General features: G+C 27.6%; 1 protein-coding gene across 11 annotated transcripts in view; it reads right to left on the bottom strand.

Moving 5' to 3' along the window:
• The window catches only part of LOC111031591 (coiled-coil domain-containing protein CG32809), a 168192-nt gene that overhangs the window by 136924 nt on the left and 4756 nt on the right, over positions 1-26512 (bottom strand). For 9 of the 11 annotated variants that reach the window (XM_022312228.1, XM_022311645.1, XM_022312007.1 and 6 more), the window contains exons 2-6: positions 11695-11810; positions 11370-11396; positions 9606-9777; positions 7422-7487; positions 3917-4115 (exon numbers count right to left, since the gene is read on the bottom strand). In XM_022312228.1, the coding sequence (XP_022167920.1) occupies positions 3917-4115; positions 7422-7487; positions 9606-9777; positions 11370-11396; positions 11695-11706 (476 nt within the window). In that variant the 5' untranslated portion in view covers positions 11707-11810. The remainder of the gene's footprint in view (positions 1-3916; positions 4116-7421; positions 7488-9605; positions 9778-11369; positions 11397-11694; positions 11811-26512) is intronic. The other 2 variants (XM_022311715.1, XM_022311942.1) reach the window with 2 other exon arrangements.

The raw sequence follows: 26512 nt of genomic DNA, 5'->3' as shown, positions 1-26512 counted from the left end.
TGTTGGACGATTTTTCGTTCGGGCATTTTTAGAGCGTAGGTACACGTACGTTCTACTACCTAAACCGCTATTATATCGCTTGCTATATATTGAATTCTGGGGTATTTTTAATACTACATTGTTGTTAAACATTTAAACCCCTCTGCCACTGCCGGGTCTATCAACCGCGAAATTACGTGCGGAGTATTTTTATCTGTAACGTCCGGGATCTTAAATCGATCACCGAGAAAACACCAACACGATTTTTTTGCTCACGAGTATGTATAAACATATATATATTACGTAACAATTAATAGCGAGAGGTTCAGTAAAGCATCAGAAACAACAACTGACGTGCGCAAATCACAATTCAGCGTACTGGTGTTTATACTGATTAAAAAAAAAAAAATAGAACATTTTGAAAATACACGTGGTTTTCGGTTTTAGGTTTCTAAACATAGGTAAGTATAGAAAATCTATTAATACCCCCGCTGTGTCCGTCCGTTAGTTACCATAGTACAAAATTAGGATTTTTGATATTGATTTTCCCATTTTATAATAAATTACTATTCATAATTCAAAACAAAAATGTAGAAAATATACATTTAAACTCAATAGAGTTTTATTTATACGAATATTTTAATACTATACAGTTGAATAAATAAATAATTTAAAGCGGTTCAATTCATAGCAAATTCATACAAGTCTTAGTAATAAAAAATATACCAAAATATGAGTATTTAATATTCGTACTAGCCGATATTAAAAAATAGATACCAAAATGTAAAAATAACCATAATATTTTTAAACTGTTCATGGAATATTATTGTTTATTGTATTATACTACAATGTTTTACATCGCTAGCTTTCCTAACTTTTAGGTAATATCCAATAATAAATTAACGTTTACATCAAACGTAATTTAAACTTTAATATATATTATATAGGTACGTCGTATGTGTAATACGTGTGTATAATACGATAAATGAGTATATTATCTGTGCATTCGACGAATTCATAAAATATCATAATTTAATATGATATCGTTTTAGTGGTTAATCTGTATTCAAGATGGAAAATAATTGATGGATAAATTCCTGGGTGGGTGCTTGATCGTCACAGCATCGTTGTAGGATAACGCGAGTATATTGTGTCTATTATAAACTACTACATAATAGTATTAATATTATAGCTGTTGTTGTTTAATGTCTATTAAATGTCCTATATAAACGTGTATATATTATAATAAGCTCTCCATAATATTGTATAATAATATTACAACCTCAGAGATGATTATTCAACAAAATATTCAATCGAACAACACCGTTTCGTCGTAGCGGTGGTCGCTTGTGTTCATCAGTGAAAATACATTAAAAAATTAAATTAAAAACCGATGCGTCAACCGTTGTAGTATTTTACAGTTTACATTTACGTAACTGCCGATATACTAGTTGCCAATGTTTATGTGTATGACATTGTCAATACCTAAACGCATAATGTAAATATGCAGCCCCTCCATAAGTCTGTTATTGTAGATAAAGTAAATCGCCAATTTAAAGACACATTGCAGTACAGTACTTATGCCGGAATAACTCATTTATACTCGTAATATTATAATATTATAATACTATTTTCTAATCTTACTGACCTTAGATGATAAAAGTCGATCAAATCCAGATTCGATATCATTTTTCAACAAAAAAATTCGTTAATATATTTTGAAGGACTATCTTTCGTCGTATTGGCACTTAATCCTCCATCACACGTACATTATGATCGTAGGGCTTAACGTGATATAATTATACAGACCAATTACATGTGGTTGTCACACTTGCGACTATCGTAAATCAACAACGTGCGACTCGTATAGTTTATACAATCGAAGCTCTGGGCTGTGATTTGTGGTATAAATGACAAACTACCTGATTAGTACTCCGAGCCCGAGAAACAAGCGATGTTCACATTCCGTTTGCAAATTTCGTATAAAATCGGTTCAGTCAACATAATATTTAATCGATAAACTAAGCAGTTTCGAAAACAGCAGCTAGAACAACAACAACAACACTAATACGTATGAAATATTGTGATATTGACGGCATTACTATGGATGGACTGTAAAATGTATGAGGCATAGTCTATCTAACTTTTTAGGTTTTATAAACCTTAAAACAGTTCAAATGTACATACTTATATATAAAAGTAAAAGTAAAGAATAGTTTCATCGAAAGATGGGCTTTTTTAAGTTTTTAAACTATAATAAAATAACTAATTCGATGTTTTCAAAAATTGGTGTTGCATACTACCTGTTCTAGTGTTTCCTAAACAATTGTTAGTTTTTCTCAATGAGCAGTTTTTCTAAAAGACAATGTGATGAGATTTATGATGAAATAAAACGGTATTTAGTGTCCGATTTTTGATACTTTACTTTCAACAAAAATCAATTATATTTTTCGAAATAATCTTAGTACCTCTACGGTTATAAAATGTGTTATGTAATAATTGTTATATTTTGTATAGAAAGGTACATAATATACGTTCTCGTGAAAATTAATGCTATTCGTTCCATCGAATAATGTAAAAACATTAACATTCGACCCTCATAAATCTTTTTAATGGGGAATAGTAAATTTGATTTTGAAAATAAAAAATTATCTTTTGAATTTATCATTGTCTATTGATAAACCATATTTAGTGTAGCGTACATAAACAATAATATATTTCCAGCAAAAAAACAAACAATAAAACGCATATACAACATTTTTTTTTAAAATTATGTTTGCATTATTCATTTACATTTCCCCACTTTATCTTAATACATAGACAGAAGAAACGGCAGAAACGGCCACCGCGAGTGCTTCCATAAACTTTCTGCTAGGATTTTTTTGTTTTTGTTCCGACATGCATTTTAGCGTTCATATTATAATGCGTCACACTGTGATTTTTTTTTAAATAGACAAAAAGGTCACCAGGCATATACAATGAAACTACACACTCAACAAATTATTATATATAATAATAATATTATTCGGTGAAACATCTAAATATCTTATACTCTCTGTCGCAGAAATTTTGTCCGCTATTTAGAGGGTTCAGTTTGTATAAAATTAGTAGTTTTTCTGAGAAAAAAGTAAGCTATTTGGAGGTATCTGTGGTTTTGAGGTGACGCTAGTATTAATTTATTACACGTTCATTGCTACAATCTTTGTTTAATCTTATACTAGGGATTTTCATATTTCTTTATGCAATCGTTCAAATTCAGATTTTTAGAATTATTAAATAGATTAAACATTTTTCTGTTTTATTGAATACTTAGTCAAAATTATATTTACTTAAACCCATTCAATTTATTTGCAACATTTAAGGAATATCCACTAAATTATGAGTGGAGATACAAACTTTTTTTAAGATTTAAAACTAATATTTTTAAGCACATGATATTTTACAGAAAATGTATGTATCTAAATCAAAATTAGAAAAAGTATTTTCTGAGTTGTTAAACATAATTTACTTTAAATAAAATACACCATGGTAATAATTATATTATATTGAGCAATGATGAGTCGAAAATTATATTAATTTATATTAATTTAAGTAACTACTTATAATGACATATTATCATCATTTATAAACATTTTTTTAGTAGAAAAAATACTAATATTACATATTGTATTTTATTTTATAAGTAATTAATAAAGATTTAAAACCAAAAACCTAAATAACTCATAAAATAGTTCTAATTCCGTTTTATGCATTAACATTTTCAAAAATATCATATTATTCTTAAAAATTACAATAAAAAGAGTGGTTGACAATTGAGAGGAAACTAAAGTTTGCATTGATACAGGGCCCAAATTAAATTGTATAAAAATGTAATAATTTAAAAAGATGGTGAGAATGGTTAATCACTAGAGTTTACACAATGGTTCATAAATCATACCTGAGATCTTCCAGCTCGTAAAACATGTCTTTCGACGAATCGTGAATATAGATCTTGACGAGAGCCGAGTCCATGTATTCCATGGTGAGTTGTTTTGGAAAAGACCGGACGAACAACGCCTTGACAGTGTCTATGGAGGTGATTTCATTCGGTAACAGTGCTCTTTTCGTTTCGCTACGGTATTGCAAAAATACCAGACCTAAACTCACAAGAAAAAAAATTGAATAAATTATTTGATTTCACTGGGTTTAAAAAATGAAAAAGTATACAATATGAACAGTTTGTAGACATTTTGAGTTGTTAATTATTAATTATTAATTATAGATGCATGCAAACGTCGTGGGATGATGGTTTTATATATTATGTATAAGTAACTTAAGTACAATACATGTTTTTTTTTAAATTACAAGGTTTTATTTGTAAAGAAAAATAAAATGTTTAAATCTACGGTTTTAAAAAACAAAACAAAAACAAAGAAAAAGAAAACGAGGAAAAAATAATTGTTTCTAAATTACCGCGCGCTCTGGGGACAAATATATAAAAAAAAAAGGTTAGTGATATTGATATGCCAGGAATGTAAAATTTTCTAATTTTGATGTGATGTGTTTTCCTGCTTTAGTTATCCACTACAAGAATAACAGAATATTTATCTGATGAGGGTATGTACAAACAACAACAACAGCAACAACAACAAAAATCACAAAAATGCCTCAAAAAAAAAATAAAAAATAAAAAATCTTTAACGTGAAGTAATAAAACTAAATACAAGTACATTAACATTTTTTTCTCTAAACAAATCATTGTCATTGGTATTTACTCTTTTCTAATTACCTATTAAAATATTGTAAAATTTCACAATGACATTTATTTTTAAATTGTTATGATGATGCAAATTATGAGTTTATTAAATCGCCGTTTACTGTATACGTTTTTAAAACAACTTTTATTACATTTCATTTTAAAGTATGTATTAAAGTTTATTTTTTACGGCCTGTGTTGCTTGGTACCGTTGAATTAACCATCCTTTAAGTAACATTTATTTTAAGCTTCAAAAAAGGCAATTAAAATATATTATTTATACGACGATATTAATTTTACAACACTTATCATGGATCAATACATTTTGTGGTTGTGATAAAACATTTTTTATTAAATTCGAAGCGATTTTAGGTATATCTGTATAAGTTATATTATATAACACTTAATATTTAATAAAAAGTTTAAATATTCACTTCGTTTTCTAAAAATCTAGTTTTTTTTAACAGTTTTAAGGTTAATAGGCACTTGATTTATTAAAATATCAAAAAAATAAAAAAGTTTATGTAAAAACGAAGTGCAAGATAATTCTTAAAACCATTAAACTTGACTAGGAAATTACAATGTAAAAAGTTAGTTGAATCTTCTTTTATAGATACAAAACATTCTCTTTATCTCAGTCAACTTTTGTTTTTAATCTATGTATTCTATGTATGTATTTATTTCATATGGTTTAAAATAATTTTAAGAATACAATATATAAACACGTTATTTATATCATTATATGAGTTATGTGAATCCAACCTTTCAAATTAAAATTCTTTTAATTTTTTGTTTTTGTTTTAATTTTTTTATACGTAAATATCAGAATTAATTATTATTTATTATTATTGTCAAATGTATAAGTCAATGATCATACTTGTTTACTTTTTTATATTATAGGGCTCAGCTAACTAGTATACTTTAAATTAATTAATTGATTAATTACATTTATGTCAAATGATACAACAAATATAAAAGTATAGAATACTCTATAATCCATTTAGTGTTTTACATTTGCTAGACACTTAATATAATTTGAAATACTAGGTACTATAATTTGTAGAACTGTTATAGTACCTAATCTATTTTTAGTGAATTGTATTTTGAAATGTTAAAAATAGAAGTAATAAATACAACATTTGAGATAGTACATATATCCCATGTTTAATGGGTCATCTGTTACATATATATATATTGTTTTTAGTGTCAAATCCAGTGTGCACGTAATAATTTCGTCGTTTCCAGTACATGTGAATAATTTCTTAAACAAATTATGTTTTTGTAAATTTTGAATTTAATAATAATATGATATATTGTTTGTGCATTATAGTATTCACATTTATTTATATATTTTGATTTGTTTAAATGGATTTAACAACATTTATACAACACATAATAAAATATACCATGTTTTTTACATAGATGAAACTAACCATTAATTGTAACTTGTAGTTGCTTATTGTTATTTTTGGATTGTCAGTTGGTCCTTGGGCCAGTTTTTTTAAGACTCTTAGTTGGGATAATTTAAATTGAATTAACCTAAATTAATAATCACAACTGGCTATGAAACAATAACTAAAAAAATATAATTATTTATAAATATAATCAGTGATCAGGATATTACGATAATGTATTTACCAGTGTTTTTAAACTTATTATTTCATTGGATATTTATATACATATGCAAGAGTATTTATATTTATATGTATAAATTGACTAATAGATTCTATAATTTAATATTATAATTCAAAAAATTTAACTTAAAACATAAGATATTATATTATAGTGACATAAAGGGTTTCACCTACTATTCAAAAGGAATCCGAGCTAATAACGTACCTATTTATATTTTTCGAAAAATTGTAGGTAAGATACTTTAAATTGGTTGGGTTATTCAATAATTTTATGATACCTAATATTATATTATATTATTAATAAGATAGTATCATAAGTTTACAAGTAAACATTTTTTAAGATTTCGTTTAGATCTACGTTAAATATAAATACGTTATTTGTCATTGTGTCACAAAAAATATTAAACTTTAAAATGTATTTGAAGTCATGAGTGCACACTTGAACTATGATTATTTCAATTGACTTATATGTATGCAAATCCCGTTCTTGGACTAAAGAAGTCTGATCAAAAGAAAAATGTGAAGAATGTGTTTTCCGTACGTAAATATATAATTATTGTACATATATTTTATTACTTAAATTATATGATCTTGATTCAAAATATCATATACATATAATGTAGCATACTCATGTTCTCAAATTCAACTTAATAAATACACGTGTCTTACACTCCTGAGTCAAGTATTCACGTCATTTGTGTGTTAAAAGTCATTTAAATTTAAATTAAATGATTTCTAATGTGAAAATTGTATATCTATATATTTATAAAAACAAATGAATATACGTTGGAATGTGTATTGTTTTTAGGTGTATGAATGTAAAAAAAATAAACATATATTTTGTATATATATATATTTGTAATAATAAAAAAAACACGAAAACGAACTTTCCTGTCGCATGCAATAACTATAAGACGACGGTATAATATAATATAAAGGATAGAAATAAATATAAATTAAAAAAAATTGTGTTTTGTGCCTGACATACAAAAGCTAACAGTAAAAAGGTGTGTGTGGTTTCTTAAGACATTTTTTTTTTTACCAAACATTATGCATAATAAACTATGGCTCACCTAAACTTTGTCGTGGGTGAGTCATCATATTATGGAAAGCCATTTCGTCATTCAACATCGGGTCACCTTTCAAGACATAAATTACCATAGCTCACAGTTTTAAGATTAAAATATATTTCGTAACACTAACATATTATACACAATCTGTACGTTGATATATATATATGAAGTAATAGGGATGAGCAATGCCGGAGATTCGATTAAACCGCTATAGAATTGTCCGCGGAGATAATATTGTATTCTGTATTTTTGATAAATTATACCGATTCGTTTAAACACAAAGTGATTTATTTTGTTTCAAGAAATTGCAATCTGATGATGAACTATTTCCCTGGGAGTGTTCGATAAGAACTTGAATAAAGCACATTAAGAAGTTTTTATTAACGGTGCTCAAAGGATAGTATATAGTTGAAAATCGATATCGAAAGCTGCAGCTCAAATTCTTAGTTAAAAACATCTAAATTAAAATACGTCTTTCTTCACGTCTTTTTAAATGAAAAAAAGTATACCTATACTACATCCAACGTTTACGGCATTAGTTTTTGCTAGACATTTTATAATAGTATATAAAATTACTTTATTGTCTTTTGTATATAAAACGAATCGTGTCAAAAGAAAAGATAATATTATAAATATAGATACTGTGCATAATTAGGTACATTAAAAGGATTATAATAATACATTAATACATAGGTATTACTGTAATAACATGTTGTGTTTTGGTCACGTATAATATGTAATATAAAGCTACGACGAAGGAAAAAAATGTACAAAATGCAATATAAACAACACTATGTAATTAAATAAAATATCTACAATGGGGTTTATAAAACGATTTTTTTCTCCAAATATATGTGTGTGTCTTTAAACTAAATTAAAACAATCTGATTTATGATCGATATAATATGTGTGTGATGTTTACACTGCGTTTTATTCATTGGCAACTAAATAACTACTATTCGGGATCGTACACATTTATGCATATCTATATTAGTATGAAATGCTTATAATACACACGTCAGTATTTCTTTGAGCCAACAGTCCGGACTAAACTTATGATCTAATTCTATTCAAAATGTTTACTACAATAGACATCGTTTAAGCAACCGAATGTAATTCGAGCCAGATGTATATCTGGCCTCACGGTACCCCGAATCATGTCAAAAGAGGTATAAACCTTCCCTTTCAACATAAAATCACGTGTTTCTACCTCAAAACTATTAAATCTCATCTAAAACGTTATTGTATACATTTTGCAGCTATGGAAAATACCGAAACTAACTATATTGTTGTATACGAGTTTATGTAAGTACGCATTTCCAAGCAATTCGTTACAATTTTGTTTTACTAATTAATTATTTTGACTGCACAAAAGTACTTAAAATTTGCATAGTTTTCTTTTTGTAATACCTGAATAAGGTTTTATGTAAGATTTAAATTAACAAACTCACTTATTTATATTTTAACAAAAAATTCATTTAGTCTTATAAAATAACGAATACTTGCAAATAAAATACGTTAGAATATGCATTTTAAAAATAATATAATAATGTCTGATAAACTATGGGAATCTAAACAACATTTTATACGAAACTTCGTCCATAAATAACAAAACAAAATGTCTGATTTTTTTTTTAATATACAACTGTTGGACTTTTCTACATGTTTTTGACAACGTTGTACGGCAAGTTTGCACAAATATATTTTTGGGTTGGATTCATTCCGTCGTATATATATTATATATCATAATGTTGCATTATTAATGTACAAAGTTTGAACACAAAACGAGAAAACGTGTTATCGGAGATGTATTTAGAACATACAAATTATTACTCTCGGAATCGACGTTTAAAAATAATTTAAAAATAATATTTTATTGTACGTAACGTTTCTGTTTCATCAGACATTAAAAGACAATTTTGATTTATATATTATACTGTGCAAGACTTTGGTTAAAATACTGTTTCAACCTTTGACATTTTGGAAACACAACAAATCGAGTGGGTAAGTTACAAGAAATGCTATTCAATCATTATTATAATATTTGCATTAATTTTCAAAGTTTTAAAATGCAAAAGCTTGTGAGAAAACACGGGGTTTAATCTTTCCAGGTATGTTATCGATTAATATATTATAATATTACAATGGTTTCTAAATTATGCACATTTTAATGTGCTCACTTACCCAATGGTCGCTCTAAAGTTTTCGACGGGGTCCTGACCACCGGCAATGAGCTTCTCTGTTTGTTACCTCTTCGGAACCCGGTAGAACTGGTTTCAACTTCAGACATTATGCCTGGATCGTCATCGAATAGCATCCCAGTAGCCGGTGGATACCCTCCTCTCGACGCTGGAGACTGTAGAAAATCGGAAGACGGTTCAAATTAGTAATTGTCGTAATAATGTACGTTTTGTTGAATTCACAATAATGGTAACATTCATTCAACACATTACTTTTTATGTACTATAATAACAAAAATAAATAATAATAATAAAAATAAAAAGCGATCTGTATTACAAAATAAAAGTACTCATCTGTTAAACATAATTTTTTATTTTTTTTATTAATTATCATAGACTATTGGGTGTTATAAGCTGTTAAATGGAGTTGCGGCAGGGTTGATACGGTTGTTGGAAACTCTTGTATGTGTAGCAAGGTTTTTTCTACTAAGAACCCGGGTGGTCACCCATCCGGGAACTAGTAGCAGTAGACTTTTGCGTACTCTCAATCACGTTGAGTGACTAATTACAACGACTGCGCCACGCCAATTCATTGTTAAATATTATGAGACACTATATACCTACCTAGTAATAAATTGTAATAAAAACTTATATGCGCCTATCATATGTGGATCGTAACGGTCTGATCACGGAAAAAAAATAACCAGTGAACCCCTGACATACCTGCATGACCATACACCAGTTACGACAAAAAGTGAAAACAAATTGAGTAAAATATGTGATATATAAACTACTGGAATGTATTGAAAAATAGATTGCAAAATTATGTGAATGTATTTAAATAATAGGTAATATAAAATATAAATGCATATTCAAAATATTAATAAAAATCTCAAAAGTTTTAAATTAAAACAGAAAACGTAAAACATCACAATAAAAATGTGTGGCTCAGGTAGCTACAACATATTTTCTTGGAATATTATGAAAATGTAAAATAATAATAATAATTACAATGACCTGCAGTTCACCGTATACTGAGAAATGCCTGATTTTATACTTAGCATATTTGCAAAGTCGTATTAGTCAGATCTCAAGTTGTGTATTTTTTTTGTTGGTTTGACGTACTACTGGCGCAGTAGTCATAACAACGGATAAGCACCTCCATAAAAAATATGACCATACGCAAATTTCCAAAATACGTGACAGATAGAGTAAAAAAATTTGAAGTTACATGCGAATTGTTGTTTTTATAACATCGTTGTAGTGGATGGTGAGTACCTACCAACAAAAAAGCGTAAAATTTAGTTGTAGTATATTATAATATCTTCATAAAATATAAAAATGCACTTAAGAGTGTAATCGTTCAATTAAATTTAAAACTCCGTGGAATCGAAAAAATGTGTTTTTGGTATTTAAATCAAAAATATAATAACTAATTGGATTCACAGACCGTGTAAAAACAAAAAAACACTTGAAATGAGCATAAAATATAAATTCTTTATCAATTACTATGTATTTGAAATAAAAATTGTTATAATCGGTTCAAAAAAAAAAAAAAGAGTGAACAAATAATATTGTAAAAACCACCATGATTCGATCATACAATTTTTGTATTCACTGAAACATACAAAGCCGTTAAATGTACTATACAAACAGTTGAAACTGCTGTCAAACACGTTTGCGTTAGTAAAAATCGTACCAAAACCTTAATGAGAGAATTAAGATTATAATTATATACAAATATCCGTAATGTGGGGCGATGACTTACTTTTTTCCGTTGCATTTTGGTTCCCATCTATAATAGCAGCGCACACCGCAAAGCAAACAAAACGGTGGCAATAAAACAACAACAAAACATTCATTTAGTTACGGTAAAAGCAATAGCACAATACATATTTATTACAATAATGGTGTTTCTTTTTTTTTTTATCATTTACGCACGGGCAATAATAATATATTTAGCGGCGAGGCAGCTGAACCTATAAACACGTCGGTCATTGTACGCAGCTAAGTATATTGATATTGTATTTTGTATGAATTATTGTGCTCAGAATGAAAAAAACCAAAATTTTTTCGTTCGTTGAACGACTCACCTCCAAGTCCATGGACCTCGTCAGGGCCGGTTGATAGTTGTGATGTTGATCGCCAGACAGCGTGTGCCTCCGGGGATCGTCTCTCCTCGAAGACCGGCCACGGCGGAGTTCATCGCCTGCGAAAAGAACAAAGACATGAATGATGCGAACAATCTTGTAACAGGTCCATAAATTAGTGTACTTTTGTATTTAAGGGTGGAGTGGGGAGGAAAGGTCAAATTAAAATATTGACGATACATATAGTTACATATTTTTTTCATAATTACATTCGTTATTTACTATCATAATATATTCAATTATAATTATAATTATATTTATTATTATACCTGGGTTGGTAAAATAATAATACAAAATTTATTTAAATCCATCCCCTCCAATTCGCCACTAAAATACGTTTAAACTAAGAGTAAATGAAAAGATTCAGTAGGTACACACGACTTGCGAAAAATGTTTTTCCACTCGAAGTCGATAAGCTGCACAGAGTCTCATACATAGGACACATTCAATGCCCTATGCATTTATCCTCATTGCCCAAAGAAGGGTGTTGATATTCGAATGGTCGATAAATGATAGCTCCAGGTTTAGTACCTAGAGGTAATTTTTAAAGTTTTTTTAACGAAATACTTATTTTTTTCATATCATACGATATTTTATAGGAACGATGGAATTGAAGAGCTTATTTAGGCTACACTCGGTTAGTCCTAAAGCGATCGAGTATAACATTCAAAGTTTTAAGTGTGTATTTAAACGGCAAGGTTGAGGTAATATATATCGAAAACGATTATTTTATTACGATTGCTGTCCGTATTATTTTTTTAATAGTCTTGTACATTTTGTGTATATTATTTACAACTGTCGTGCTTTAGTCCACCCCATCTACTAAAAATAAATAAATTTTATTATATTTCTGTTATACGAAAATTAATTCAATACATAATAATATAGTCTGTAATTTAGTTGTTCGCGATTGGTTTGTTTAATACGTATTATAATGCGTTACAATTTGTAACTTACAAACACTAAAATCGATTAATATGCATATAATGTCGATGTCATTGTATATTGTCATAATCGATTATCAATTAGTCTTACATCGGGCGTTTGAAGAAGATAAAACGTTATCCGATGCAAAGCGGCAGAATATATTATATTGCTCTCGATATAATATTTATGAAGCGGGCATTTGAGCTAAATGTCTTGAATATATATTTACGTGAAAAACCGAACTACGGAATATATTGAAAAGATATGCGAAAAACCATAAAATACCAATACCAATACCTCGTAGTAAACACCAATAGAAATAATTATATGATCTCAAAAAACGTTAAACAAATATAACATGATAAAAAAAATATACATTTAAAGTTAGACTTTATTTATATATTCAGGATACATGTTCAGAAGTAAGTTTATACGTTACGTTACATTTTATATGTATGTATACTAAACGTTTCACAATAAAAATGAACGAAATCGTGAAAAATGAAGAGTGGGCAATAGTCAATAAGTATATATTATTATTTATTGTATTAAAACTGGTTTCCACTATATGGTGCAGTGTATTTAATGCGACTCATCAAATTATATTGTTTATGTAGTCATCACTGATATTATAAAATTAAAAGTGCAGATCAAATGTTCTTGAAAATGATGTATAACGTAAATAAAATCTTATGCAAATAATGACAAAATATAAAACTATTAATCTTCAGTTAAAATAATACTTTAGAACCGACGAAGTACAGTATATACCTATACCTGCATTATAATATATTCTAGAATTTACAATTAAAAGTGGTTTACGTTTTTAAAAAATATTTAACTATTGTCTTAAATGTAAATATGCAAATAAACTATAAAAATGTGAGTGTGTTTATCTTTATAGAAATCATAAATATTCATTTGGCTTAAAATAAATTTAAAAAAATATAAAGATCGTTATAAAATGCCCGGTGTAAATCTAGCTATATATTATCATTGAGTGGTAAAAAAATTAAAATATGTTAATATATTATTATTCTGTTAGTCTCTTTTGTTTTTGTTATTAAGAAAAAAAAACAAACATTATAAGTTTTTAAATAATTATTAAGGTGTTTAGCTAGAATCTTACCGATACGTCTTATAATATTAGAATTTAGTTGTAACAAATATATAATTGCTAACACGGCACTTTGTATAGGCAATTTTGATACACGCCGTTATACCATCACGTATTTACGTATGCCATGTAAAATTATATTACATTTTTTTTAAGGTTATAAGAAATTCAAGAACTCTTATTTCTTTTTTTTTATTATTATTGATCATTAAATACATTTACATCCAGGCCATTAGTATAAGAATTTTGTAATAGGTTATGTGTTATTTACATTAATTCTTATTTATATTTATATCTAAAATACAATATTTGATCGACCACTGCTTAAGTTTTTATTTAAACCTTTAAGTACCTATGTTTAAATAAATAGAAATATCGAAATATTAACAAGATTTAAAAAATGTAATTATTATTTAATTTATCATTTATTCAAAATAAAATTGAAGTATAAAGAAAATAGTTGAAATCACGTGGAACATATAGTCACGTAGGTACTTGATTTTTCACAAAATCTAATACTGATACCAACTTATGTGTTTATAAGTACACAAATAAGAATATGTTTTAAGACTCAAATAATTGGTTTACAACTTGAGTGAACATTAATATTTGTATGAGAGAGCAAAGCATAGGTGGAAAAGGTTGAGAAATACGGAAATAAACGTCATATTATAACAATTCAATTTTATAAATTATTTTAATGATGGTTATATTTGAAACAACATTGTCTTTTAGTTTGAAATTTTGAAATGTTATATTAAAAAAATATACTATCCGTCTACACTTTACACAATATACCGTTTATAATGTATCAAACTAAAAAAAATAGATCATAGACCTAGTTCGCTTAATGTTATAACTTATAACTAAGAACAATATTTTCATGAAAACATCATACATAAATAATAATAGAATATTACATATGAAGGTGGTAACTTTTCTGAGGATCACATGAATTTGACACGAATGGTTTTTTAGCGACCACTATTAATATTTAATATGCATAAAATAAAATGAATTCGTAATAACCGATGGTATTACGCGTCATGATAAAACAAAAACAAATACGAATCATCACAAGATCAGACGTTAAAAAATTGTCAACATCCTTATTTCCACCACCAAATCAACAGCAACGACAATATACTATTATTATATTTCAATAATAAGATTATCTAAGTTGCACTCTCTCATAACCGTCGTTGAATCAAAAAACAAATAAAATCAAGATATGATCCCAATACATTATCACACGTGACTACGAATATTAAATTATACATAGTAGGGAAAAACTAGATTTGACTTTGGAAAAGTTTTTTATAGTAGATTTGTAAGAACAATATTTTACACATAATATTATGATGGAGTTAAGGCCGATAAAACTCGAAAATAGAAAGTCTAGTAGAAAAAAAAATAAAAAAATATACCAGGCGAAGTCGGGTAGTACGAAGTATATAAGACAGTAACCTAACAAATGTACTTAATAAAAGCAAAGAATAGTTCAGATGGTATGTTTGTAGGGCTTATATAGACATAAAAACTTAAACACGGAATACTTCTTTTTCCTATATATAAAACGTTCACACGAATTCAAAGAGAAGATGCGCATCAACTGCGAGTGCTATGAGAAATGCAATATTTTAGAGCGAGTTGATTTTATAATTAAAACGGTTGTTATGGTCGAATTTCGACCAATTGACTGCGATTTTATAGTATTAAATAATAGACACGATGGACACAATGAAACGCAATTATAATAATACAGTATACAATATTATATTATTGTCGCATACACAATGGTTTCAATAGTCTTCGATGACGACTACGACGTTTCAGTATCGTTTGTCTCACAGGAGGCTATTATTGACATTTACAATGTACAATATCGTTGAAGATGCTTCAACAACAATCAATTATTTCAAAAATATTATACAGTGGTCGAGTGGTGTACGATTTCAAGTAACTAATCCTCTTAATGATTTAGCCACTATATTCACTTCGCCTGCGTTTGCTTTGACAAATCCGTTTACATATCACCTAGAAGCCTTTCAGAGTATATAGCATACATACATACATATTATATAGTTATTAGTATAGGTTTGCATACAGGTGATTATTACAACTGTAAACGCACAGTATCTGGAAAAGTACTAACATTTATAAAAACATTAATTTTGCATTAGTAACTTGAAGTCATTACAAAACTTAATTTTTGGAAAAAAAATACTATACATTTTGCTAGATATAAGTTATCGCTTTAATTTCTTGAGAGTTTGAATGACAACATGCACTTTTAATTTCATAACTTATAAGTATTTACATTTTACATTTAGCAGGGTGTCCACGCGTCACTCTATTCTGTTCTTCAAAACTTTAAATAATTATAAATTGTTACTAATTAGTAATTTAAGTATTTAACTACTCGTCATGAATTTGATTTTTATACAAATAATTGGTATCCAAAGACAAAAGTCTGCTTCGAATATAAAATCAAAAATGTATGTTGTCATTCAAAAAGTTAATTCTAAAAAAAAAAATAATTTTTTAAAAACAAACACTGTCTTCAAATTTGAATTAAGTAAAAATGCATTAAAAAAATTGTAACACTTTTTAAGATATTGAGTGTTAAGCGTTTCATCCAGTATTATGTACCTAAAATCTACGAGTTTGGATCATGAAACTCAGTCAGTGAGGCGAACTAGAGTGCGACGACAATTGAATAGTAGAGAGAGGTATCCGAGAGAGTAGGTGACTTATAATATTATAATATTGTTCCGAGACAAACACTTAATTGATTATTCTGTAGATCTCCATTATTATACACGACACCGATTTTAGAATTCAAAACGCGATTCACCGTAAATATATATATATTTTTTTCGATTATATAGTCAAAATATTAAACGATTTGTTAGGCCTTAGAAACATAGTAAACATAAAATAGCGTTTTGCGAAAATAGGTGGAAAAGATTTACTTTCGGTTGCGTCTAACAATTTTCTCTTGAAACTGGAGCCCATCATATCGAGTATCATGCAAATCTTGTCGTCAAAAATTTACTTTATATTTTACAAGAAACGGATGTATTGTAGGTAAGAAAGAATTTTACCGAAAAGACGTACAACACGCCATTTAATTACTGTTTTCGTTACCATCACAATTATGAATCACTCACTTATCATATTTTTAAATACAATACATTACTATATAATCATAGTTTTATTAATAGAAAACCATATCTGCAGATTTACATGGTTTGGTGTTCGAAATCTAATATAAAATATAAAAAAACATTTAAATCCCAAACCTCACCGCGGGCCACTAATTGCATGTAATACACTAATACGTGAAAACTCGACCACTGCGAAAACCAAGATCTATAACAATGTATAATAAATTAATCTAAAACGAATCTTAGATCGCACTACAGCGGTTCTCGACTGTTATGAATTATATTTAATGTCACAACATAAATCTAACGAAAAATAATTTAATTATAATATGGTCGTTCACAAATATTTTTTGTACATATGTATTCATAGTTACTGTAAACGTATGTGTATCATATAAATGTGTCTGTGCCTGAGTGTCGTTATGAATTAAATTTTCGTTTTAACTGAACGGTCATGACCCGTGGGTATTTTCATCACTACAACGTTAACGTCATTATGTATTTTTTTGAAGTATTAATTGCACTACCCAATTTGCAGTAAAAAATAAAAACTAAAGTTTAATTCTCTGGACGCTTAACGGAACATTGTAATATTACTCAATAAACATAATTTAATACAAAACATAGTATTAAGCATGTAGGTATGCTGTATTTCCATTAGTTTAATATATGTGTTATCATTGTATAATGTGTTGTCATAAATGGTTAATTGAATTTAGTAGCGAGCTGCGTATTCTACGAGTGTGTAGTTTTCTATGGATATAAATATAATATTTGACAAACCGTGATATATTTTAGTGTAGTTACGTGGTAAACTTAACCTTTAAAACTTCTAACGCTGTCATTAGATTTTACCCATATCTCCTGAAGAGTTTCTTCATTGTGTTGTAAGGCGATATGTAACATCGTATTATGCGGATGGAAATACTTTAAGAAGCTTAATGGAGTTTCACATACCAACACATAAGTACAACGACATAATACTTGTGAGTTTTGTGCGTCAATAAGTTTGTAAACCAAAGACGAATGCTTCTGGAGTTATTATTGTTATGGCACATTTGAGCACAAAAGTCACACGTCATGTAGCGAGATTTAAAAAAAATGTCAACGATCGTTCTGATGTTACATATTATAAAGAATAAAAAGAAAATATTTACAAAAACTATTCAGTATTAAAATCACATAATATTACATACGAGATAAAATCATTTAGTTTCTTTCTATTTTTTTTAAAAGAGCCAGTCGTATGACATCACCTCAAACCGTATTGCATTTTTGTACAGTTAAATTGTTTTAAATTGAATTAAATTAAATTGTCTGTTTCGTAAACTATGGTCGTGTCATCTATGTATAGATCGGAGAAGCAAATGTATAGGTAGGTATGTAAAAAGACAAACGTATTTTATTAAGACGATATTTGTCAGGACTCGTCAACTCCGACAGACTTTACTCTCGTTTTCACGAAGAACGGTTTTTGGAAAATAACCACTTACGCTATTTGTAGAGAGTATCGAACGGTTAACGAGCATTTAACATCGGTGACAGTTCTGCGTGGAAACTGCGTAGCTGGAATTGACAATGTTAAAGAAAAGCTAGAGAGAAAAATAAATCAAAATCAAAATGTGCTAATTATACGCATGGTTAACGTCGTTTCGCCCTTCGGCTTCGCAAATCCTCCAACTCGTTACACAAAAAACCACGTCACGTAAAATATTGGGTTGCCAATAAATTTTGTTTTCTCGAAAAATCAATTATGAAGCGTAGGTAGTATTACTACAATAAAGCCGTTAGTCAATGATTCAACTATTTAGTCACACAGCTAGGCTTATCAATTTATATACGTTCAATATGAATTTATTTAAATGTAACTAATCGTGCATAAATTGTATTGACAACTGCTGTGTAATGTGTATGCATCGAGTGTTACAGAAAAAATAACGAGTTTAAAATTTTAGCGTTTTTACTGATCCAAAAGGTGTTAACATATACACCGAAAAAACACACATTTCATTGTAAAATCAATACATTCATAATCGCTCTAATCTAAAAGTTATGTTTTTCTTGTGAAGGTCGATTTATCACAATACTTAATACCCATTACAGTGACTGGTCAGTAAAAATAAAACGAATTTAATACTATACTACATATTATGTGAATACCATACAATATTCTACTGAGCACAATAGTTTTTCTAACTCTAAAACTCGTTGCAGGAATCGGTCAAAAGAAAAATTTGGGTAGTTATTGAAATATGGTGACATTGAATATTATTATTCTGAATATCTAAGTGGTAGTTGTGTGCAGTTGAATTGCCACGATTATTCCAAAAGTATTTAAATATTAAATGAATTCCAATTTGATTTAAGAAAACGTACGCTGATTGTTACAAAAAAATAAAATAAAAAATATAATCCGTGTTACAGAAACTTTAAACAAATATAATTAGAATAGGTTGACATTGATGCGGAATAATTAAGTTACGATCCGCGGACATGAAAACAAGTTTGAACATCTAAGATTATAATAGGAAATATATAAAATATATATAATTTTTATTTAACGTCATATTATGTTAGCAATTAGTGATATAAGTGTGTAACACATGTTACCAAAGAGATTTATACTAATGTATAAAACTATAAATCTACGGTTTAAATCATATGGTGTTAAAGGTTGAAAACTTTCAGCGACGAATAGCAAAATAATATTTCATAAGTTTACCAATTGCTTAAAAATATGAAGTTCAAATTTATATTTTTGAAACCATTATACCAGACGATTTTTTTTTATTGAATACAAACTTTATATGCGCAGAAAAACAATACAAAGTTTGCTTTAATTTTTGATTGATTATAATTTTTTTCCTGGTACTATTTGCATATATTATATTCGTGTGGTATCCATCACTCATACTGACACGGTCGATTTTAACGCCATATGCGGTAAAATAATATCTGAAGCATTTTTATCATTCATATATTTTTACTTTGTAAAATTCTAAAATCACATAACCGCTGTGTGAGAGTGTGCTCACCGTATAAGTCAAATATACAAAATGTATAGTGTATGATTTTCAGAGAAAAATGTATTATTGTTCGAGACCCGGAAACACGAAGATGTAAGCTAATATATTTGTATAGTTACATTAATTTGTACATTATACTTACACAGTAGCAAAGGGATATATTGTACTGCCTATTGTGTTTATCCGGAACCATTTATATTATGAAAGCTGAACAATGGGTTAAATAGATATGACGAATTATTGTAAAGCGAAACTCTAACGGTTCCTCTAAATACGGACGAAAACAGATTTTATCAGAAATATATAGCTATAGATTCACAATCAATGGAATTAGCTTGTTTTTGGGTAGTAAATTATGTTGAGTAGGTAACATTGATAATATTATAGTATCCGTCGCTGCCACTCTGCTTTATAGGAGCTAAAGATAATTTGATTGTAAACCCGTCAATTTATTTTTGCATTTGTATTCTGTTCACAATTTATTGTCTTGTATTTTTATGTGGCTGTTGGATTTAATTATTCAATGTTTTGGCGAAAATTTAGTTGAGTTCAGTAACTATAAGACCTAAGTTTTATACACATTTTGTATAGTTTTTTAAATCATCAATTTATCGGAATAATGAAAATATAATAATAGCATAATCTACATTAATTATCATAAAATATAACAAATATTTGACTGTAGGTACATGTATATTAATATATATTATAGTTTATTCAATCAAATCATGTTACCCACGAGAAATGTAGAACGACGAGTATAGAAAACAACTTGTCTTTTTAACTTATTCTGACATTTGAGACATTTCAAAATAAAGTCGTAAATAAATTAGATTATAGTATTATTATTTTCACTAAATTACAATCATGAAACTAATATACAACTACCTACTCTACTTTGCGTTGTAATTCAATGATTATAGGTCAGAGCGTCATTAGAGAGCAATCGAAGTGATTGACGGAACAATTTGAGAATTTTAAAATAAGTTCAAACGACGACACTGATAAAAAAAATTCTGGCAAACACGTTTAGCTTAACTAAAAGAAATTTTCTGTAGGATTATATTTTTTCCTTTGGATGTTCGATACAATAAATGATATCGAATAAAAGTACAACGAAAATCTACACCCACGCGGACTATGTACAGGAACATAAATCATAATAAAGTGTCACTACATTTTTATTGCTTCAACGATGATTTTGTAGACGCACCATAATAAATATAATATACGCTATATCAGAAGGAAAATGTGATTTAAGGGAGGGTGCAGTGTTTATAATAAACTTATTATTAAGCTACATCACACCTATCACAGATAACATGTATTTCTTACTTAATAATAATTTAATGATGAATTTTATTAAAGGTATTTATGACTATCATTATAAATTAAATGGCAGTTGTCTTAAATAACGGTATATTTTATTGTTTGATAATATAAAGTTTTAAATTTTCTTTTTTTTATGTAGATCATGTATTGAAACAAGGGAACAGGATACATATTATACCACAGTGAAAATGATGACAATCATAAATGGAATTACCCAGAAAACTCTGTAAAGTTTTCTCTTATTCTTATATATTTATTAAAAAGATTTAAAAAAACCATTGTTTTATGGTTTTTAGTAATAAAAAAATAGAGTACGAAAAGTCTCAAACATCTCTTGAGAGACTTTAATAAATTTATCCGTTACACAATGAACTAAAATTATTATTAAACGAAAAACAAAAACAAAATATAGTTTATTGAAAACCTTTACAATAAACCTTATTAACATTAATAATACTATTAAAATATAAAAATGTTTCAATGTATAGTCTACAGTTGAAAATAAGCTAATAATTGTAAACCATAGGCAGGTACCTATATAATATTGCATTTAAATAGATATTAAAAGAACTGTTTCTGAAAGCTTAGTATTAAATTGAGCATTGTTCAAACATGAATTTTATCAATTTCATCCTATCGCGAAATGTTAATAGATATTATAATAATATAAATAATTATTATTATTTGTGACATGTACGTTTTATTAAATATTTAATTAAAAACATTTCAATTATTATTTTTAACGAAATCGTTTGTTATCAATTGACATTACACGTGAGTGCAGTAAAATAAACATTAATACATTAAACTAAATTTGCCAATATTAATGTATATTAAATTCATGTACAGAAAGGTACAATATTATTTTATTATTTTAATATTATAATTTATAAAGAGTACTAAATAGCTATTAGCTATACATATTTTGGTAGTATTATTGTTTACATGATAACACGTCAAACTTTAATTTATATGGACCATTAATTAAATAAACCACTTTACATTTTACATACTAGGCATTATGCGGCACACGCTCATCGGAATTCGATGAATATTAGATTCGAAAACCGCAATTATTACTGACTGCCGTGTAAAATTCAGGTGAAATTTATTTGACGGAATTTCTAGAAAAAAAGTTACTGATACGCTTACCTCAAACTTCGTTTCGTATGAATTAATTAGAGTATGGCTACAGTAATCAAGTTATCAGTCATCAAAATAGGATGTTATTGGATTAATTTATGTAAATTGAAGCCCCTATGAATTCCATTAGAAGGAAATTAAAAAAACGGTCTATTTAGTCCCCTGAACAGAAAGTTTGAATATTGGGTCAAAATGGACGCACAAAATAACACAACTCCAAGAGAGACGATTGAGAAAATCATTTTTATGTATATTATTCTTAAAGCCTAACGAGTGGAAAATAATATTATTTTATTCTGCGATTAGTTTGTAAAAACTAATTTAAGTTAGTATGTGAAGACAACGTTATTAGGATTACTTTTCAAATAAGTACTACAATATTGTACCAATCTTGAAATATTGGTTTCTACGGCGTCGTGAATAGGCAACTAAAAGTATCCCACATTGGTATAATGAGATACCGCAAAAATAGAGTGTGATGTTTCGGGAAAACCAAAAACTCTCTACTCAAATTGGTTCAAGTCTTATGCATAATCGATTATTACAGTTATATAAATGACAAAATTTAAGCATTACACCGATGTCATTTTATAGTAATTTGATTCTGTTAAAAATATGTAATATGAACGTACATACGACTACAAAACGTACAATCAATTTAGTGCCAGAAACGACATCGGTAGGTGCACTATAGAATGATTTCAGATTTTCCAACATGTACAGTCACATTTTTTTTTAGCTTTCTCCGTTTTGTTTATGTTAAATATTTCAAAAAGATTTTGTTTCATTATCGTAACGAGCTTTTAGACTGCAAATAACCTTCATGGCTTCATTCCTTATATATTTAAATTTGAGATCCAATTTTGTTCGAAGAAAAACCTAATTCCAACCAGAATACGCATAAGTAGCATTGTTTTAAACGCGTTGGTTGTGTATAGTTAGTTAAGTAAAAACTAAAAGGTTTGGAATATGCGATCAGAATCGCAATACTATTTCACGAGATTGGATGTGATATATATAATATATATGTATAATATATAAGGGAGTATTAGGGTGTAAAGGAATAACACAAGATAAAAGATTCTCGGCAATGGTTTCTTTTTAAGCGCCATAACCTTTTTCAACATAAATTCTCTTCACGACTTCAATTTCAATTGCCCATAGTTCTATTTATACATTTATATTAATATTAAATATAATACAACATTAAAAAAAACTAAAGGATACGTCGATAGTATATAATATTATTTTAATTATTTTAATACTTTTCTCGTATAATCTCGCAATTTTGTCTAACATGTTTAATAATATATGAATTACTTACCTAGTAAAATATAGTAATATCAAAGTTTGGAGCAAAATGATAATATATACTTATAAATAATAAAAGGTTGAACGAACATTTTTAAAGTTCTACGAAAACATATTATTTGTATTTTACAATCTGCACGTCCTAAAAATATCTGAACGATCACATAACTAGAGTAGGTCACTCGTGGAAAATGTCTACTTGGCTTAATAGTCGATTCATAATCCAAGGCTTGAGTACCAATTGTGTATTCACTATTCACACATACAAACACGGCCAGTTGATTTCAATACATACACGTGATCCCTAAAGGTTGTAAATTATGGGTAGTTTTTGATATATTATAAACATTTTTTTATTCGTGTAGCCTTTAATTATTAGCATACATATTTAATCCTTGATAACTGCTAACTAGACTCCACAGAACTGTAACTCTCAACACCTGCTAATGCATCACACGTAGAGTACATGTTTATTTAATTGAACCAAATACAGGAAAAAAAATATATGTTATCTGGTTAATTGATATAATTTACAATAGAACGTACATAGAAAACAATTATACCAATATAATAGTGATGTACGTAAATTGCTATTTTTCAAGAATTTATGAAAATAATCTAAGTTCTAAGTTCTAAAACAATATTAGCATCTTGTTACTTAAGAAACGCAGTAAAATAGAGACGAGTTCATTAAATTATTTAAATGTTTCACACACAACCAAAGAAAGAAACTGTTTAAGTTTTTTAAATACAAAATAATATAATCTAAAAACTGATTTTTATTTATAATTTATCTTTAGATTTCTATATCATTTTGCTACGTATATTATACACATATGAACAAATATTACGTAAGAAACATTACACCCGAAAGTCAATCCGACTTTCATCACCTTGGTTACCAATGTGCAATATTGATTTTAAGAAAATATATCGTTTAACAATATTTCTGGGCTACACCCTTAGATATGTCACATTATCTTCAGCATATTTTTTTATTGCCATAATATGGTTAATACCGTGTAATTAAATTGTGTTAAATTGAATTTAATCAAGTAAGGATATAACATAAATCATTGCTCTTATTGGTTTTTTTTAATGTTGATGCATGTACTATATTATATATTAAAAAGCATCAAGTTATCAGTTATAACGGTCGTAGTATGCTTTTCCTTACTTGTCTAAAAAATGTTTTAATCATCTTTATCACAGTTGAAACATTAAAAAAAATCATTTTTTTACTCGAATTTTGATTAATTATTAAAAATTTAATATTTTTTACTAAGGTCAAATCCATTAAACTCATTAGAAAAAATGTATACTGTATCTTTTCCTCTAAATATTAGATTACAACTTCATACTTTTGAAACTTCGTATACAAAGAGAAAATATTAAAAATAAATATGTAAATAGGAAAATGATGAATTATATTAACGGTATAATTTAATGATAAATAATAAAAATGTTATATACTTTAAAAAAAATAAAGTCATATATTATACATCTCCAATCACTGCACTCCAAAGTTTTAGGTTATTATAGTTTGTTTAAGTAAAATTATAATATTTTTTAGTCTAATTTTGATTTTCTGCAGGTAGTAATAGCTCTAAAAAATATTAACTCAATTATTTAGAATATTAAATATCGTCAAAATAATTGGGAAAAACTAAAAAAAAATACTGACATTTGTTAATATTTTAAAATTTAAACCTTGGTTTGCAAACAGTTATTTCATCTTTGCTCAAAATAATTTTTCATCGTATACAATGATTTATCATTGAATTCAATTTTTTTTTTTTTTTATTTAAGCTTCGACATCTGAGGCCATTAGCTGTAGGTTGTGGTACTGTAGGGTTTTTGGAACTGTAGGGTTACGGAACACATGTGTGTTTGTTTGGCAGAATTTTTAGTGGGCACCCGTAGGTTTCTGCCATGCCCGGTTGGGGGAAAATTAAAATTTAAACAATCTATTACAGTGTCTATACTGAAAAAAAAACACTTAACTCCTACTATATATCAAAGCAGTTACCCACTTTTCCCTATTTTAATGTACCAATTAATTACATACAAAGAAATTCAAAAAATAATGAAAGCCTTTCCAATGATTTTGAACGAAGATGGTCTTACTGTTTGGAAACCAAGGTTTCCTAACATTTATTAAAAGGTATATACCTATCTATATATTATAAAAAACTATTAAATGATAACATTTTTTTAGGAAATTATGTAATTTGTATATAAATTAATAGTTTATAGATAATTTGAAAAATTATGTTGCAATCGTCTTTAGCTACTTAGTAGAATAATCAATATTAACAAATTAGTAGTTTTAATAGTTTCAGCTTACAGATGTTTAAATAATATCATCGTTTATAGTGTGTAGCAACTTAATAGATATCGTTTAATTAAACTGTTATAAATTATAATATTAAAAACAACAAACAGTAAGCCGACATATCATTCAATGGAAAAATGTTTGAAAGCCCTTACTATATTCAACTACTGTAGCTCAAAGCGAATGTCGCGTGGAAAGAATATTAAATAACACGCCGTTCGTTTAAAACAGTAATACATTAGGTATCGTCAACATATCAATATATTATCACTATACATAGGTATTCACGATCTCTCAAAGCTGTACTTAATTTTTACGTTCCGCATAATTTACAAACTTTAAAATAATTTAACTATATTATCGTCTTGCACACATATTACAAACAATTAAACAAGTAATA

This window comes from Myzus persicae, unplaced genomic scaffold, assembly GCF_001856785.1.
Source record: "Myzus persicae strain clone G006 unplaced genomic scaffold, MPER_G0061.0, whole genome shotgun sequence".
Classification (NCBI taxonomy): domain Eukaryota; kingdom Metazoa; phylum Arthropoda; class Insecta; order Hemiptera; family Aphididae; genus Myzus; species Myzus persicae.
Note: the sequence above shows the minus strand (reverse complement) of the source record. Positions and strands in the feature narration are given on the sequence as shown.